General features: G+C 31.1%; 1 protein-coding gene across 1 annotated transcript in view; it reads right to left on the bottom strand.

The window, feature by feature from the left end:
- Positions 1-871: 871 nt before the first annotated feature.
- Positions 872-15911, bottom strand: part of LOC125067902 (RING-box protein 2) — a 31837-nt gene continuing 16797 nt past the window's right edge. The window contains exon 2 of the mRNA XM_047676800.1: positions 872-1174. Coding sequence (XP_047532756.1) covers positions 993-1174 — 182 coding nt within the window. The 3' untranslated portion in view covers positions 872-992. The remainder of the gene's footprint in view (positions 1175-15911) is intronic.

The following is a 15911-nucleotide window of genomic DNA, read 5'->3' as shown; positions in this document are numbered from 1 at the left end:
AACGACCGGTACAACCAGATTAAAAATCTCAAAGTAGCAGTCTTAGTTCTTAGATAAGGAGTATAATAAACTTATTCCAAAGAGAAGAGGTATTGGTGGTAGGGCTTTGTACAAGCTCGCTTGGGTAGGTAAGCTAATCTATCGCCAAACAGCAGTACTTAGTTTTGTTGTGTTTCGGTTTAAACGGTGAGCTCGTGAAACTACAGGCACAAGGAACATTACATCTTACTTTTCAAGGGTGGTGGCGCATTAATTATTGTTGGTGATTTACCATTAGATGGTACGTTTGTCCGCTCGCTTACCTTTATCATAAAAAAGATCCAAAAAATGAATCTGTTTGAAATTCAACACCAAAAATGTAGGTCATAAAACAATTTTTTTACCCAAAATGTAGATGACCCGTAGCTCGACATAGAAAGTTATTCAAAGACTACTTTAACTGGTGTATATTTTTTTAAAATATTTCCATCCAATATGATTTTGAACTTATATATACACCTTACTCGTGTTTTTAGTAAATTATCCTATAATCATAAATAGCTTTACATGTTTGCCAGTATGTTACATGTATAATAAGCTGGGTACATAAAGTCAATCATAATTTGTTTAATTTATCGTGATCTAATAGGAATGTATGTCTTGTAGTCATTATATTGTTATCGAGTAACATAGTTTAACAAACCGTCGTCAGCAGATTGATGATGTACGTACCACGTGTAATGCAGAACCCTGCTATTTTTAGTTCCACATAAGTGAGTAACCTCGGTCCTCATCTACAAGCAAGGTTTTTCTAGACTTCGCGAGTGTAAATACTTGTCTATTTTAAACATTAAGTCATTCTACTGCCTTAATAAAAAAACATTACTTTTAAATATAGTGGTTTATTGATCAGTTAATTTGTAATACAAAAAAAATATTTACAATGTACGAGACAAATTAATATGGAGCATGCTTATAATTGGAGATTATTTGTTTTTCACAATGGACAATTTTTATTTGCCCATCCGTTGAATGGACCACTCCTGCTGACACAATGGACAACGGTTATTTTGTTTTACCCAGAGCGACATGCAGCAAAAGTGGAAGCTGTGGTTACACTCGCCCCAGACAACCACGCAATCTTGCTTGCCGTACGAGTCCTTTTTGCTCTCGCCTTGGCATCTTAGACAGGCGTCTGTGAACAAAATAATATAAATAGTAAAATTTATATTAAACATAGGAATGCACTTTTTTTTAGAATTTATACATATTATATGGGTATAATAAATATGAGACATTTTTAAATTTTGAGCAAATTGTTATAAATAGTGGATCAAACCAATACTTATAAAATACTTGTAATAATATGTAATATAATGATTGTGATCTGACTATTACGTAATTTCACGAGAACTTCAGGTGAAATTTCAGATGAACAAATTTATTCAGGTATTGAAAAATTATCAAAAGGAAATTTAGAAGCAAGCCGAGACAAAGAAAATGTTCATTGGTCTTTCATATTGCTTGTAATCCAACGAAATGTCTGCCATGCGTCTTTATGTATTTTCTAAATCATAAACTAATTAAACGACCTCAAAAAGACAAGGAAAAAATCTTCAAAAAGAAAATATTTGAAATTGATTATTTTTTATTTAAATTTTATATTATAATTTTTACTACAAAGTCAGAGGATTCGATGTCTTTTTTTTCTTAGTTTTAATACGGATTCATAAGGACGCGCTACACTCAAGATCTACCAGTCTAAATTGAGAAGAATATCATGCATTCTATAAACCAATCCTGTGATCATATATTTAATATGAATATTATTTAATTATTAAACAGAAACATAGATAATGGAGCAAATATTCATACAGGCTTTATTTGTTTGCATTTAGAATACAATAATTGAAGCCACTATATATTTGTTATATATGAATACATAAAATGCAAATATGACATTTGCGTCGAATTATTCTGAAATATACAATGCGATATCAGTCACGAAAGACAAGACAGCGTTGCGTTATAAAAATTCCACTTTAATAGTTAACTACGCGAGAACTAACACTCATATTATATTCTACTGCGTATTATTTAAACAATAATTTAATTCCTAATTAAAAACTTTACTTAAGATTGCTGTAAACATCGTTAAGTTGTTTAAATGTGCATTATGCATTTCGTAAACAATATTGTTGATGCAGAAATGCAATACGAACATGTCGATATGACAATTATGTGTATTCTACAATTATATGTGTATATTATAAAGTGTTTAAATATATACATAATTATATATCACGCGAAACTAATTTGAAATTATTATCATATTAAAAACATAAATTATCATTATTGTAAGACAAATAATATAAGTAATTTTATTATTTTATATATTTTTTCGTCGATAAGTAACTTTCACATAAACAAGCTGTAAGAAACGAAAGGAAGCTTGCGATATATTTATAGGCGTGCCGTTTATTTTGCGACTAAAACTGTAATATGGGGAAGAAAGATTTGTACAAGAGATTTCTATAATCTGTCTACCCCATGTTACAGTTACATCTATGATCTATGATCTTAAAAATGTATGGTACAGTGAAATTGGTGCCGGTATACATTAAGCAACTTCTTCATTACACGGCTAATTCTTATCAAACTAAATTTAGTAATGCTATACATTTACTGTTATTAAACATTTCGTTTATATATTATATTTGGGGCAGTCGTGTGCCTCGATAATGGTAGTACCTACTAATGAAATTATAATTATCCATAAGTAAATCCTCTAACTTTTATATATGTGAAAACGGGCAAGCTTTTATAATATCACGGTATTTTTTTAATTGTAATAATAATTATTAAGTGATCTATACTGAATATCTATCTATATTTTTATATATCTTATTATTATTTGGTTATAAGGGAACGAATAAGTAACGTTTCTTTAAGTTTATCTTAAGTCTGAAAGTAAAAACTAAAACCGGTAATAAGCGGTTTAAATTAACGCCCGTGACCCAGAGACAGTACTTATGTACAACAACTAAGGGCGACGACCTTCAAAAGCCGCGGTAATTACTATCGCCTGCATCAATTCTACAATTATTTTTGCAATAGGGGTATGAATTAAAAATATCTTCGAGTCGAGGAAAAACAGGTGATTTAAATAACACATTAATTTTATTTATAGATTCACAGCGATATTGAATTACTTACGAGATGTTCTATGCAAGTTTTCGAATGGCTAACGCTGGATTAACCTTAGGAGTCTTAAAAAATATTCAAACCTATATGTTATTTGCAAAACATTTTCTTCAATTAATAATTAATCCTTATTTAGGCAATTATGTTAGTTCTCTTAAACTGTATCAATAAAATGTTAACGTTGGCAGTTACAATTTTATCTATGTATCACAATAAAATTTGTATTCATGTTTCTCATTTATAACATATCTATTTAAAATAATAAATAAAACTTATAAAATAAATAAATACTTTTTGCCAGTGACAGACCAGACCAATGATCGTGTGGAGCTGCCATTAAATATTTCCTTGCTAAGAGCACTTCTCATTTTCTTTATTAATAAATTACACTCGTGCGAAGCCGGGGCGGATCGCTTGTTTTGTATATTTTTCATCATAATATAATTATTCTCTGTTCAACTGGTATTATGTCTTTGCATAAATTGTGCAAGTAAATAATAATACATATAGCCTATTCCAATGGAAGGAAAAAAGATAAATAATAAATAAAGATAAAGATAAATAAAGATAAAGATAAATAATATTTATGTATTTCATGCGATTCGCTAATAACTCAGCTATATTGTGCTATGAGTTTATGATTAAAATATCTTTATTTTTAATACAACACTATTACACTTAACTGCTTATTTTCACTTTAATTTTACTTCCAAAATTCTGATAACAGTTTCGTCGAAGTTCAAAACGTCATTTTTTCGCAAATCCATAGTGAATATCATAGATTAATCAAGCTCTCGACCAATGGTATCGCGTCAATTTGCTGTCAAATGTTTATTTGGATTTTATATATATATATAATGTATCTGAATAAGCCAAATATAGAGTTATAATTGAAAAAAAAAAATGAATTAAAACTAATACTGATTCTGAAAAAACTAAATTTAATTTTTACAATTATTGTTCACTAATAATATTATTTGAAACGGTCTGAAAATACGTTCCATTTTATGATGATGATTTTATTATCTATAAATGTTCTTTAAGATTTTTTTGCCCATTTTAAACATTTTCAACGCTTATTTGAGTTCAGGTGCAGGAGTTGTATTATATAGCGTACAGTTAGTAAACATAAATAACAATTTTATGTTTTTTCCTGCAATAAATGCGTACGACACTTTACTCGAATAATTTTAAATTGATACACAGATATAGCTATATAATGTTAAGAAGCGACAATTCTTAATTATATTTCCTTAAATCGACACCTTAATAAAAGGTTAGGTCGAAGGTTATAAGCTCTTTTATGCAAAACAAAGATCGTATCGATATCTGTTGCATTATACTCAACTGTACAATACCAAACGACATTGTACTGAGGAAGTAAATAAAATATACCAAGTGAGCCCGGTCCAAGTCGGTTAATATTATTATTTTCTTAACCGCAAATGCTACAGTCTTATGACAAATACATACTAAGGAAAATTAAATAGTAGACTATACCATTTTAATTACCTAAAATATAAGCCAAGTCATTTATAAAAATGAGGAACAGAAATGGCCCAAGATTTAACCCTGAGCGACTCCTAATTTACAGGAGACTTGGAATATCTTACTTCATACATTAACATTCTGAATTGAACTACTGATTCCTAATAACAAACACAAAATATTTCAGGAACTTTACTTCCATGCCTACTGTCGTATCCTGACATAATAAAACGAAATATCATTTCGACAGTAAGATTTTTTTCTGTTTATTGTACGTTCGTTTGGTTTGTTAATCAACATCTTTTAGAAAAAATATACAATAATTGTAAAAAATGTCAATAAATTTTTTATAAAAATATATAGCAACAAAGAATAGCATACGTGTCACAATGTCACATACATACGTACGTCACCCACAAGGGAGTGGTGGCATAAGAGAATCTTACGGCATATGCTGTGACGGCATAAATGTTTTACATCAATAATATTGAAAGTAGAAGATAAAAAGACAGTTATTTAAGCATATTACTAACATTGTACACATCGCTAAATGAACCAATACATCGTCATACCGCATACGTTTATTTTGAGGTATCCGAAAACACCGTCCGGTGTTTTATGATTGGCGCAAAACATTCGTCAAACATTTTTTGTTTGTTTTTGAACGCAGGAAATAGTCTAGAAATATCATACATTAATTTTTTTATGTATCAAATGTGTATTTATTTTAAATAAACTATTGCAAGAGAAAATGCGAAAAATAACAGAGAATCAAACACTATATTCAAGTAGGCATTTACAAGCACTTTTGAATCGTCATTTAACAAACTATATTAAGTGAAGCTACCACCGGTTCGGAATGTAGATTCTACCGAGAAAAACCGGCATGAAACTTAGTAGTTACTTTTTTGAACATCTAAAAATACAATTATGTAAGTTAAATAAAATTATATATGTATGTAATATATCCTACTTAGAAGTCAATAAGCATTAACTCTACACTTTTTAAAAAGCACCTTCATAATAGAAAAATATATGAAATAAATATCGTATCAACTGCATTTGATATTTGTAAATCTAAATCGAAAAATCTAAATAAACTTATAGAAAACCTTATAGACATATAATATGTCAATAGATATTTTTACATATGTCAACAAAGTGCTTTTTACGCCTAGAAAGCGAAAGTAAACCACAAGGTATGTTTTTATAAATCTTGAAGATTACGTATTGTAAAAAATGTCATACATAGGTAGTTTTCTATTTCTAATGATTGTACATAATATGAACACCAGTAGTTTCAATATTTAATATTCTACAATTCATGTACAGATTAAATAATTAAACAAACACTAATATATATTTCATTGAAGTTACGTATTCTTCTTTCGGCGTGTTATGAAAATGACATAAAAACTACACGATGAAGTTGAACTACCAATTAATTTGTCTACATACACAACTTCACAACTTATATTATTTCACAATGTATATTATATACAAATTGAAATTATAAATGTATGTAATATCCATTATAATTTTAATTCAATTTATTATTTGCATTAAAACCTATTTTTATTACGCCGAAGATGTACACACCTCTTTTTTGTTTATACAGAACACTTTAAAAAATACAATGTATTTATCAAAGCCAAGGAAAATTAAAAAAAAGAAAGGCAGTAACAACAAATGCCTGCTTTAAAGCTATTACTAATATTATCTTCCGTTGAAGTTTGTGTAGGAGTAGAGACGACAATCGCCCAAGGGGTCAGGAATCAGGACCGACATTACTTTCACATCGCTAGTGTCTTTGAATTTCTGATTCTGAATATATATAGAGCCAACGAGGATGCACGTTTTAACAAATATGTTGACACGAAAAATTAGCCGTATCAGAGTTTTTTTCGTTTCGTTTTTACGAAATGTATGGAACCTTCTAAGTGTATTTCCAAATATTTACGCACAATACCAATACCTATAGCAATAACGAGTATATTTTAAGTAATTGACGTCATTCTAAAACTACAATTTGCTCTTTAAACAACATTAGATTGTTTTATTATATTGATACCGATATGAAATGTAAGTGTGTATGTACGATGTTGTGTGTATGTGTGAAGGTGAGTTTATGGGTGTGTGATTTTAACTATGTACTTAAATAATTTCCGGACTGTTAATACCATCAAAAAAATGATGTAGCCGTGACTAGACGCCCGTCTGTTGTGTAATATCGAAATTTATGATTATTGTAAGAATTACTTTATTCAATCTAATAAATAAATACGGATTAATAATAAATAACAAAACAGATTTTTCGTAAATAGAATAAATATATATTACATGGAAATGAGTGGCGAAGGCAATGAAGGGAGGGAGGGGGGTCATAACAGCATAAGAGTGTCATGCCGTTTACCGTCAAGGCATACGAGTCATGCCCCCAATACCCAATAATAAAGGAAATATCACATGAATAAACAAACACATTGTATTTTTATGGTTTAAAAGGGAATATAACAAACTATGTATATCACAGTCAAACAATGCAGGCGATGATGAAAATAATTTCGTAAATGTGAAATATTTGAATTAGTTAAGCCTTACAGTTTTGCTGAAGCATCCGTCGGCCGCACGTCGGCAAATATTTAACTAAATACGGACGGTAAAGTGCGAGGAAGACAGAACGATCCTGCGGTCAGTGATTGTCTATTTCTAGACTTATGATTTTATCCACGTGACAGGCTTTCGTCTTGGGTCACTATAGAACGGTAGCTTTGTCTCTTTCTAGAAAATGTTTGATTTTGTAAGGCCACGGCTGAGTCCAATCTTTATGTCTATGGCCCGTCTTGAATGCAAGCACAAGGTGATTGATCTAGAACGTTTATTAATAGAATAAAATATTATACCGCGCCGTCACCATGTATTTATTTTTATAGCGAGTGAATGCACCAGAACATTGTGTAGAATATGTCAAAAATGTTACTTGTATTTTATAGCTCATTTTTTTTTAATTTTCCATTTATAAATGCAATTTTATCATCTTGAGATAGGACATTTTAGGCATGTATCAAAAAAATGTTCTACAAAAATGAATAAGCTGGTTGAATTGCTCTAGATTTAAACGACGTCATTATGCAAATGGATGTCATAGTAAGCTTGTTTGGATTAAATTATTAATGTCACAAATGAAATTGTTTTTGCCTTGTACACGCATTGAGACAATTTGGTTCGAGTAAATTAAATATCGAAGGAACCACAATTTATACTTTCACACAAGAACATGCACCTAAATACATATACACGCAACATGTGTGTGTGTGCACTGTACACACTGTAAAATGTTGTAATTGTGTGAGGAATACATGTTTGTGTTTGAGAATTATTCAGGCTCGTCAGTTGTATCAAACCTTACTGAAAACATAAACAATGATAGTCAATTATTTTTACAGATACCTATGATTACATCAACTCCTAAATTTGTATTAACCACACACTATTGTTAACAAACGTTGAAATCATTTGAATAAATTTCAGCTAATAAGGAGTAGGAACAATATTTTCCAATAATATGTTTTGTTTGGGTTATTAATTCTCATGGAAACAATATTGATTTTAAAACTTAGAGAGAGTAAATTGGAAAAAAATGTTTTCAATCGGTTATACATTTAATAATACCAGAAAATGTTGGTGACACCTGCAGCTTTGCCACACCGTTGGCTTGTGCACATTTCAACCAGTACTTTTCCATTTAAACCTTGGCGCATCCATAATTCTAAGCTTATGAATCGAATTAAAGGGGCAAGCATGTACGTCTCTTGCGTGTACACCAAAATGTTTTATGGACGAATAAGATTCTTTTTTTAAATTGCTCTTAAATAAAAAAAATGCCTTTGTTTGTGTGCGTGTCTTCTCTGCATTGTGGTGTTTACAAATAAAGATCTATTCTAAATAATTTAAAGAAACGAACTCCTTAATCTATTTCCATGTTAAAAGTTTATAAGAAGGATAAAGCGTTGTAGTATTAAATTAAAAAAATAATTTATTCTTGTAATTGCACGTCCTATATTGTGCACGATTGTGGGGCATGTTGTATGTGTGTGTGTGCGACAGAATTTTCAATAAGGTATTTCATGTCGCCCGTATATAGCATTTGTAATTTGAAGAATGCCATTAAGCTGATGTATTGAAAATTGATCATGTAATGTTTAATTTATATTAAGAAATATAATGGGATGAATGTAAAAACAAAACAAATAAAACTAACGACCTTACTTATAAATTATTATTTGGCTCTTTCTGACATCACTGATTTGTCATTCGAAAGAAAAAAAACAGCGTTGCTTGTGACTTAAACCGAATTTATAGGCGAACCGTATAGATATCAGATCACGAAAGCATCACTTTTAATCATCGGTGTTCTTAGACAAATATAATATTCATCTCACGAACATATATCTAATATATAAGAATTGCTGAAATTAAAAATATGACGAATATATGTATATTTAGGGTAATTAGGAAAGCATTACAATACAGTAGACGTAGGTTTGAATATAAATTATTTAAAAACGAGCTACTTTACTTATAATACGTGATTAGTAAAGTAATGCTGTGTCCCACTTTCCAATGTAATATCAAATAATGTCAGAAAGAGATAAAACAGTTTTTAACTAAACACCAGATATGCATCGATTATAAGTCAGGCCGAAAGTTCTTAAGCAAAACGTAAAAAAAAAAAGATGAAATAATTACCCATACATCCTGTTAAAATAGTTGAATGATTTTAGTATTATATTTTACTAATATTATAAATTCGAATGTAACTCTGTCTGTTACCACTTCACGCTTAAATCGCTGAATCGATTTAGATGAAATTTGGTATGAAGCAGAGTCCCGGGGAAAGACATTTTTTATTTTTTTATTTTATAGGTGCCAAATGAGCCAAATGAGGAGGTTCGCCTGATGTAAAGTGACTATCGCCGCCCATAGATATCTGCAACACCGGGGAGCTTGCGGGTGGTACATAGTTTACTTTTTCAATTCACCCCACGAGGGCGCACAATGGGGGTGATGGCTTGTGTTCTATAGGTAAAGATTTATAAATTACGCGCGGAAAAAGCCGCAGATCAGCTAATTTAATATAAGTCTCAGATATAAAAACAGCGTCATAGTAGAATTACTAAATATAAAATGTTTCAGAAATAACTTAACCGCTTCCATGTCATATTACCGGTTACAGCAAAGCGCATCGCGTCAATATCATTTGAAGGCCTTAAATTTTTTAATTAACATCAAATTCGTGTTTAATTTTATTAACTGATAATGATAACAGTTTGCATTTCATTACGTCAAGCAATAACAAAATCGGTCAATAAATATTTACGATCGTAAAAAACGCTATCACAAGAATAATTCGACAATATTGATTCAACTTATCGTGTTTATCGATAATTTTAAAAAGAGCATTCAGACCTAATTTCATACAAGCGAATATGTAAAAAGTTGAGAAATAATGGAATGATAAACAAATAAATTTAACTATACTTTCATTTCTTACTAGTTCCCCGGCGCGAATTTACCCGCGTGTAAAGGGAGGGGGCGGCTTGTGACAGATGTTAAGTACCCTATGTCTTTCTCTGCACCTAAGACATGCTCTGTGTAAATAATTTCATGCTGATCCGTTGAGGAGTTAAGACATGAAGCAAACAAACTAACGTTCGCAATTATAATATCAGTTAGGATTTATGAACGGATAATATAAAAATGTACCGTTAAGCAGTTAGCAAATAAACATTCGAAAGCTGGAGGCCTCGTTTTAAGATCGTTTGAAGCTTATAGATGTGACATGTGTCAGAATTTAATTTGAAACATGCAGGTTTCCTAACGACATTAACTTCGATCACGATATTAATTGTAAGCAAATTCACCGCTAATTTGTTATTGCGCGTTATTAAATCCGCGATATTCGTTTAGGATTCACGAATTGAAGTCACAGGCCACATCGGTTCTAGAGAATTAACATTTAAAAAACGCGTTATAATTTCATGGTCAAACTGACTGTGCAATACCAATTACGAGTTTTGTTAAATGATGCTGTTTGACCTTCCAGCTTATGTAAGCGTACCTAAGAATATGTAAGGACGGACATTGACACCTGAGAATCTACAGCCAACTCTACCTGACGTCATATACCTACACTATGGACGTTACCGAACTATTTAAATGATAGAAAATTATTCTGCTACTCAGTGATTGCTGTAAAAAATCGATATTAATATTCATGTCTGTCTTGTGGTGCTTTAGAAGGGCTCTTAGAAATCTCTTTTGTGGCGAGGGAAGATCGAAAACTGGCGCTTGAAATACTTAAGACGGCCGATATTGCAGTTACCTATAAATGTTGTTTATAATGGTTTAAAAAAATCTGTTTTCTAATTCCGACGCCCAAAACAGTGCTTAGAGATAAATCAGTGTACAAATAAACACCGCTTGAACACTTTTATAAGAAAGACCATATGTGACTTGCCTTCCAGAAATGTTATGGTCAGGAATAAAATTTGGGATGTATATAAGTACTAGTACTAGTTTCCACCCGCGGCTTCGATCGCTAATTTCATTCAGATCAGCCTTTCATCCGTTCTGGCGTGATTGAGTAACAAACATCCGGTTCATCCAAACTATCGGATATTTAATTTTGTTAGTAAGATGACGTTTAAAATACAACATTCTGCGGTGAAGTTTGAAATGCAAATCAATATATACCTACTCTCACACATCAATCGTCATTTTAATAATTGCGGCACCTTCAGCGCCGGCGAGCTCCACATACCCCTCCTAACCTTTATAACATTTCATATACCTCACACTTAATTTTATTTGTTTAATTTCTTTGTTTTCCCTGCCCGTGTCCCAATCTATCTGGTGTCGGTGCAGCATGCCTTTACCTTCCAGTCTCCTCTAATATTCGTCATCTTATCGTTCACATCAATCCATCTCATATCCCTCCACACACACTCAGGTGTAAATATATATAATAAAATTACTAATGATATACTTTCCGGTTTTAAACAGATGATTTCAAATACAAAGTACTAGTTATTTTTCAATGACTGTTTACATTTGTAACTATGTATAACTAAACATTTACCTAGGTGTTATTTATATACGAAATCAATTTAATACAAAAATGCCTTGACCGACTCTCGGGCCATACATCGTCTTGGCTAGTTTGAGACGTACAAATTAACGTTCTATGTGTCATAAATATGAGGACCATCGAGACTTTTTGATCCACTGGTTAGAACCTTAACAGAATCTTGCAGGTTCAAATCAAACTTATATATTTTTACAGGGTCAAAATGTACGCATAATTTTCATGACAGACACTTAGAAATCTGCTAAGTGGTGTTCAGTGGAGTATCATTTTAATTCGTCAGAAATTGAGGTTCAATCATAAAATTGGGTAGTTCACCATGAGACTATCGCTGTAAACAGTTTTTAGAAAATTCAATACCCAATGGAGGTCACCTTCATTGGGCTTTGAATTTGAGTTTTGGATGGATTGAGGATAGTAAAATTATTCTCTATTAATCTTACAGAAACGATTCTACAGATGCAGGTGTAAGCTTGCTGACACAAAAGATAATAAATTCTAAAACTGGCGGACGCGATCTAAAAAAATAAAAATAAACCCTATAACCAACCATAAAAATTTAATACAATATTTGGATTTTGGTTTTGATATTGAGTGTTCTTTTTAACTTAATTTTGAACGTTACATTGCAAAAACATTTGGATTTTTGAAATATTATATAATATAGGAAAAATAAAACTATTATACTAATATTATTAATGTTTTAACCTAGAAAAAAAATATGTTCTTTTAAAAATCAAAAACCCAAATAATTTGAAACAAATAATAACTTTTTACTTTACATTTCTTTTCACAATCAGGTGTTTATTTATTGTACGATTTCTTAAATTCAATAGCACTGTTTTTGATATTTTTTTTCACCAGCTTTATATTTCATTTATACTTACGTATATATTTTTGGTCTTTTTTTTAAAGCTGTTATTGCATTCTCTAGCCACAAAGTGAATAACCAAGCAAAAACCGTACTTATACATTGTTCATAGAGTACGTAACGGTAGTGTGGTGTGTTGTAATTTTTATTTCCTCTCAAGTGGAAATTTTTAATCAGTATTTTATCTGTATTCATTGATAAGATAAGACACTCCTGTTTAAGTGAGACGCGTGACACATAAGCATCTGCACATTAATATGATAATAAATTATCTTTTATCGCAGCGTCTCGGAAATAAACCAAAACTGTGACGTTATTATTTACGAAATTATAAATTATATGCAAAAATATTCCCCTATAAAAGCGTAATAAAAGATTTTAAAATTAGCTATCCGCCCGCGTGTAGGAAGGGGTGGGGAGCTCGTGTAGGATTATTTACATTTTTCCGGGTTAAAGTTGTTCTGTTCTGTTCCAAACTATAATCTATTCCTATGCCAAACTTCAATTAGATCCGTTTAGCTGTTTCAAACTTTCGTATTAATAATATTAAGTAAGATATAAATGAATATGTCGTAAAAATAGCTAGTAACCAACGTTGTACAGCTGGTGTTTAATTAAACAATGATTTATCTCTTTCTATCTCATTGATTTAACGTTATGATAGAAGAAGAAACAACATTGTTTGACCAATCACCCCCTTAACAATAATTAGAAAAGGCGTATTTGTCTCAAATAAACTAAAGTAATACCCTTCTAATCATTTTGCCGAAAACATATATGAAAAATTCTGTAAAAAGAAATTAACGTTTGTCAAAAACGATAATGAATCGTTAAAACAAATCTCAAGACAGATCAGTTTATGGATAGCATCGAAGATAATACAATAATAATGATTTATGTTACAGATATGATCATTTAACAATGCAGCGGCTTATTACGGCGGCGACACACGAGGAACTGCACATTTCGTCAAAGAACTTTCGAGAACTCCGTCGGGACTCGCCTACTGGCGATAGTAATATTCCACTGGTTTTTTACTTTTGGAGTTTAAGCATGTGTGAGTCAGTGAATGTATGTTTGTAAGATTCAGTTTAAGTATGTTGTGTCGACGTCTTTACCAGCACCGAGCATTAATGACGTATCATAACTTTTGAAACAAAACCATTGTCTTGGGAGAAAAAATAAAATAACTGAATATGAAAATAGTCTACCTTCCATTTTTTCGTGTAGCTAAGCTAAATGTAGAGCTGGCCGTTTCTTATCAGAATTTAAACCGTTATTATTCTTTTAATTGTGAAATAGGTCCAAAAATTTGTTAAACGACGCTTACATAAGGATAGATAATTATAATAAATAGAAGTGATGTAATTGTAACAGCTAAAGCATCCTCTTCTATAATTTAATGTTATATACAAATGCAGGAACAGGACAATAGTACAGGAAAAACAGAAATTATATTTCAAAGTTTTGAGTCGATTTGAGTCGTCTATGACGCACTAACGTTTGACGTGACCAACGCAATGTTCCTTGTTTCAATGTGTGCATTACGAGTTCGGAGGCGGGGCAGGCGAACGGAGCTTTTGGCATGGCACGTCTCTATTTCCAACGTGTCGTGCGCGCGTGACGATGAACACGCAGTACACGCGCATCAGCCTTGCACTCGACACGCAGAATTCTCGGTACATACAAAACAAAACCACATTTACTTAATCAAGATCAACAACGTGGTCAACAATTTTCAATAAGTTCTAAACCCACGACATGAAACGACATTGACACAAAGAATTTCATGATTTCCGTATTATATTATATGCGTCGTGAGAAGTAATCAAGATTTCATTTAGAGTAGGAAGATATCTGTACGCGTTTCGTCTTAAAGAATTGCATTTAATTATTACTATTACGTTTTCTTCCTGATCGTGACGTCAGAATTCCATTAAAACTACCTAGTGACTGTTTATCAGTCGTTATCATGAAACAACGCTTATTCCTTATGTCGAGATGTGTCCTAATCAAACAGCGTCGACTGATTCGTTGAATGTAGTTTCGAAAATATAGGGTTGTAAATGAAATGTTGCTAGGTGCAAAAAAAAACATAAATACAGTTTCACTTGGTCATATTAACATAAATGTTTTTCAAAGATAATTGATATAAGATCGAATATTTCTTTTTTCGTTCGTTTAATCAGACAACTATTAAATGCTTATTTTATGTTATTAATTAGACTTTTTTTAATTATTGTTTTGTAATATTTATATTTATGTCAGTATTCCCAACTATCAGCAGCAGCCCTAGGCAAGGACACACTTAAGGAGTGAACGCAGATTGTTTAACAGGTCTGGCGAGCGTCGCGGTCGTTGTGACGTAGACGACCCGCCCACATTTTTATACTATCTTTATATCATAAAACCGCAGATAGAAATCACACAGATAGATAATGCCAGTAATTCAAATACTTAAAAGCTGTTTAAAGTATTTAAAAAACTGCTAAATTAATTGAATTTACATTTTAAGTGCAAGTTAATCTTTACAAATCGAAATAACTATGATGACACTGTAAAATATGGGTGTGTCTTGTCTGAAAAATACAATATAAATAGTAAGAACATATAAACTTTCAATTAAGACTAATTAGAATATCATTAACTCTATTAGAGTGTTATTAAAGTTCAGAATAACTTAGCCAGAAATAGAGCAAAACAACTTTGTAGTATTGTACTTAAAATTAAAAATGTTGACAGTTTTATAATTGCTTTCAATGTAACAAAATAAAGCAAAGCAAACAAAAACCCAAGTTAATATCACTTTGAAATCTTTATATAGAGAAGAATCAAATAACACTAAGAGTATTTAAAGAGACAGATTAAACAAAAAATCGGACGAAATTAATAATCTAACGACGTAAACGTATTTAAAGTCCCTGGACCAATCGCACATATTCAAATCGAATGCAAATATTTTAAAAACGAATATAAAAACTACGCTTTGACGAATCAGATTTTTTTACCGCCATTACATCAATTCCATCCATGAAATTAGAGCTATACAAATAAAATACATACATAACGCTTTTCATATTTGCAGATTGGTTAACGTTTTCGATCCCTGCTTCGTTCTTAGATTCGAAACCTTAATAATATAATTTTACTGGTAAAATAACTAACGCAAAGTTTTACTCAATTCGTTTAAGTTCATCGTTCAAGAAAACTGTTCAACTTTAT

This window comes from Vanessa atalanta, chromosome 1, assembly GCF_905147765.1.
Source record: "Vanessa atalanta chromosome 1, ilVanAtal1.2, whole genome shotgun sequence".
Lineage (NCBI taxonomy): Eukaryota > Metazoa > Arthropoda > Insecta > Lepidoptera > Nymphalidae > Vanessa > Vanessa atalanta.
The sequence above is the reverse complement of the archived record's forward strand: the minus strand, read 5'-3'. Positions and strand labels throughout refer to the sequence as shown.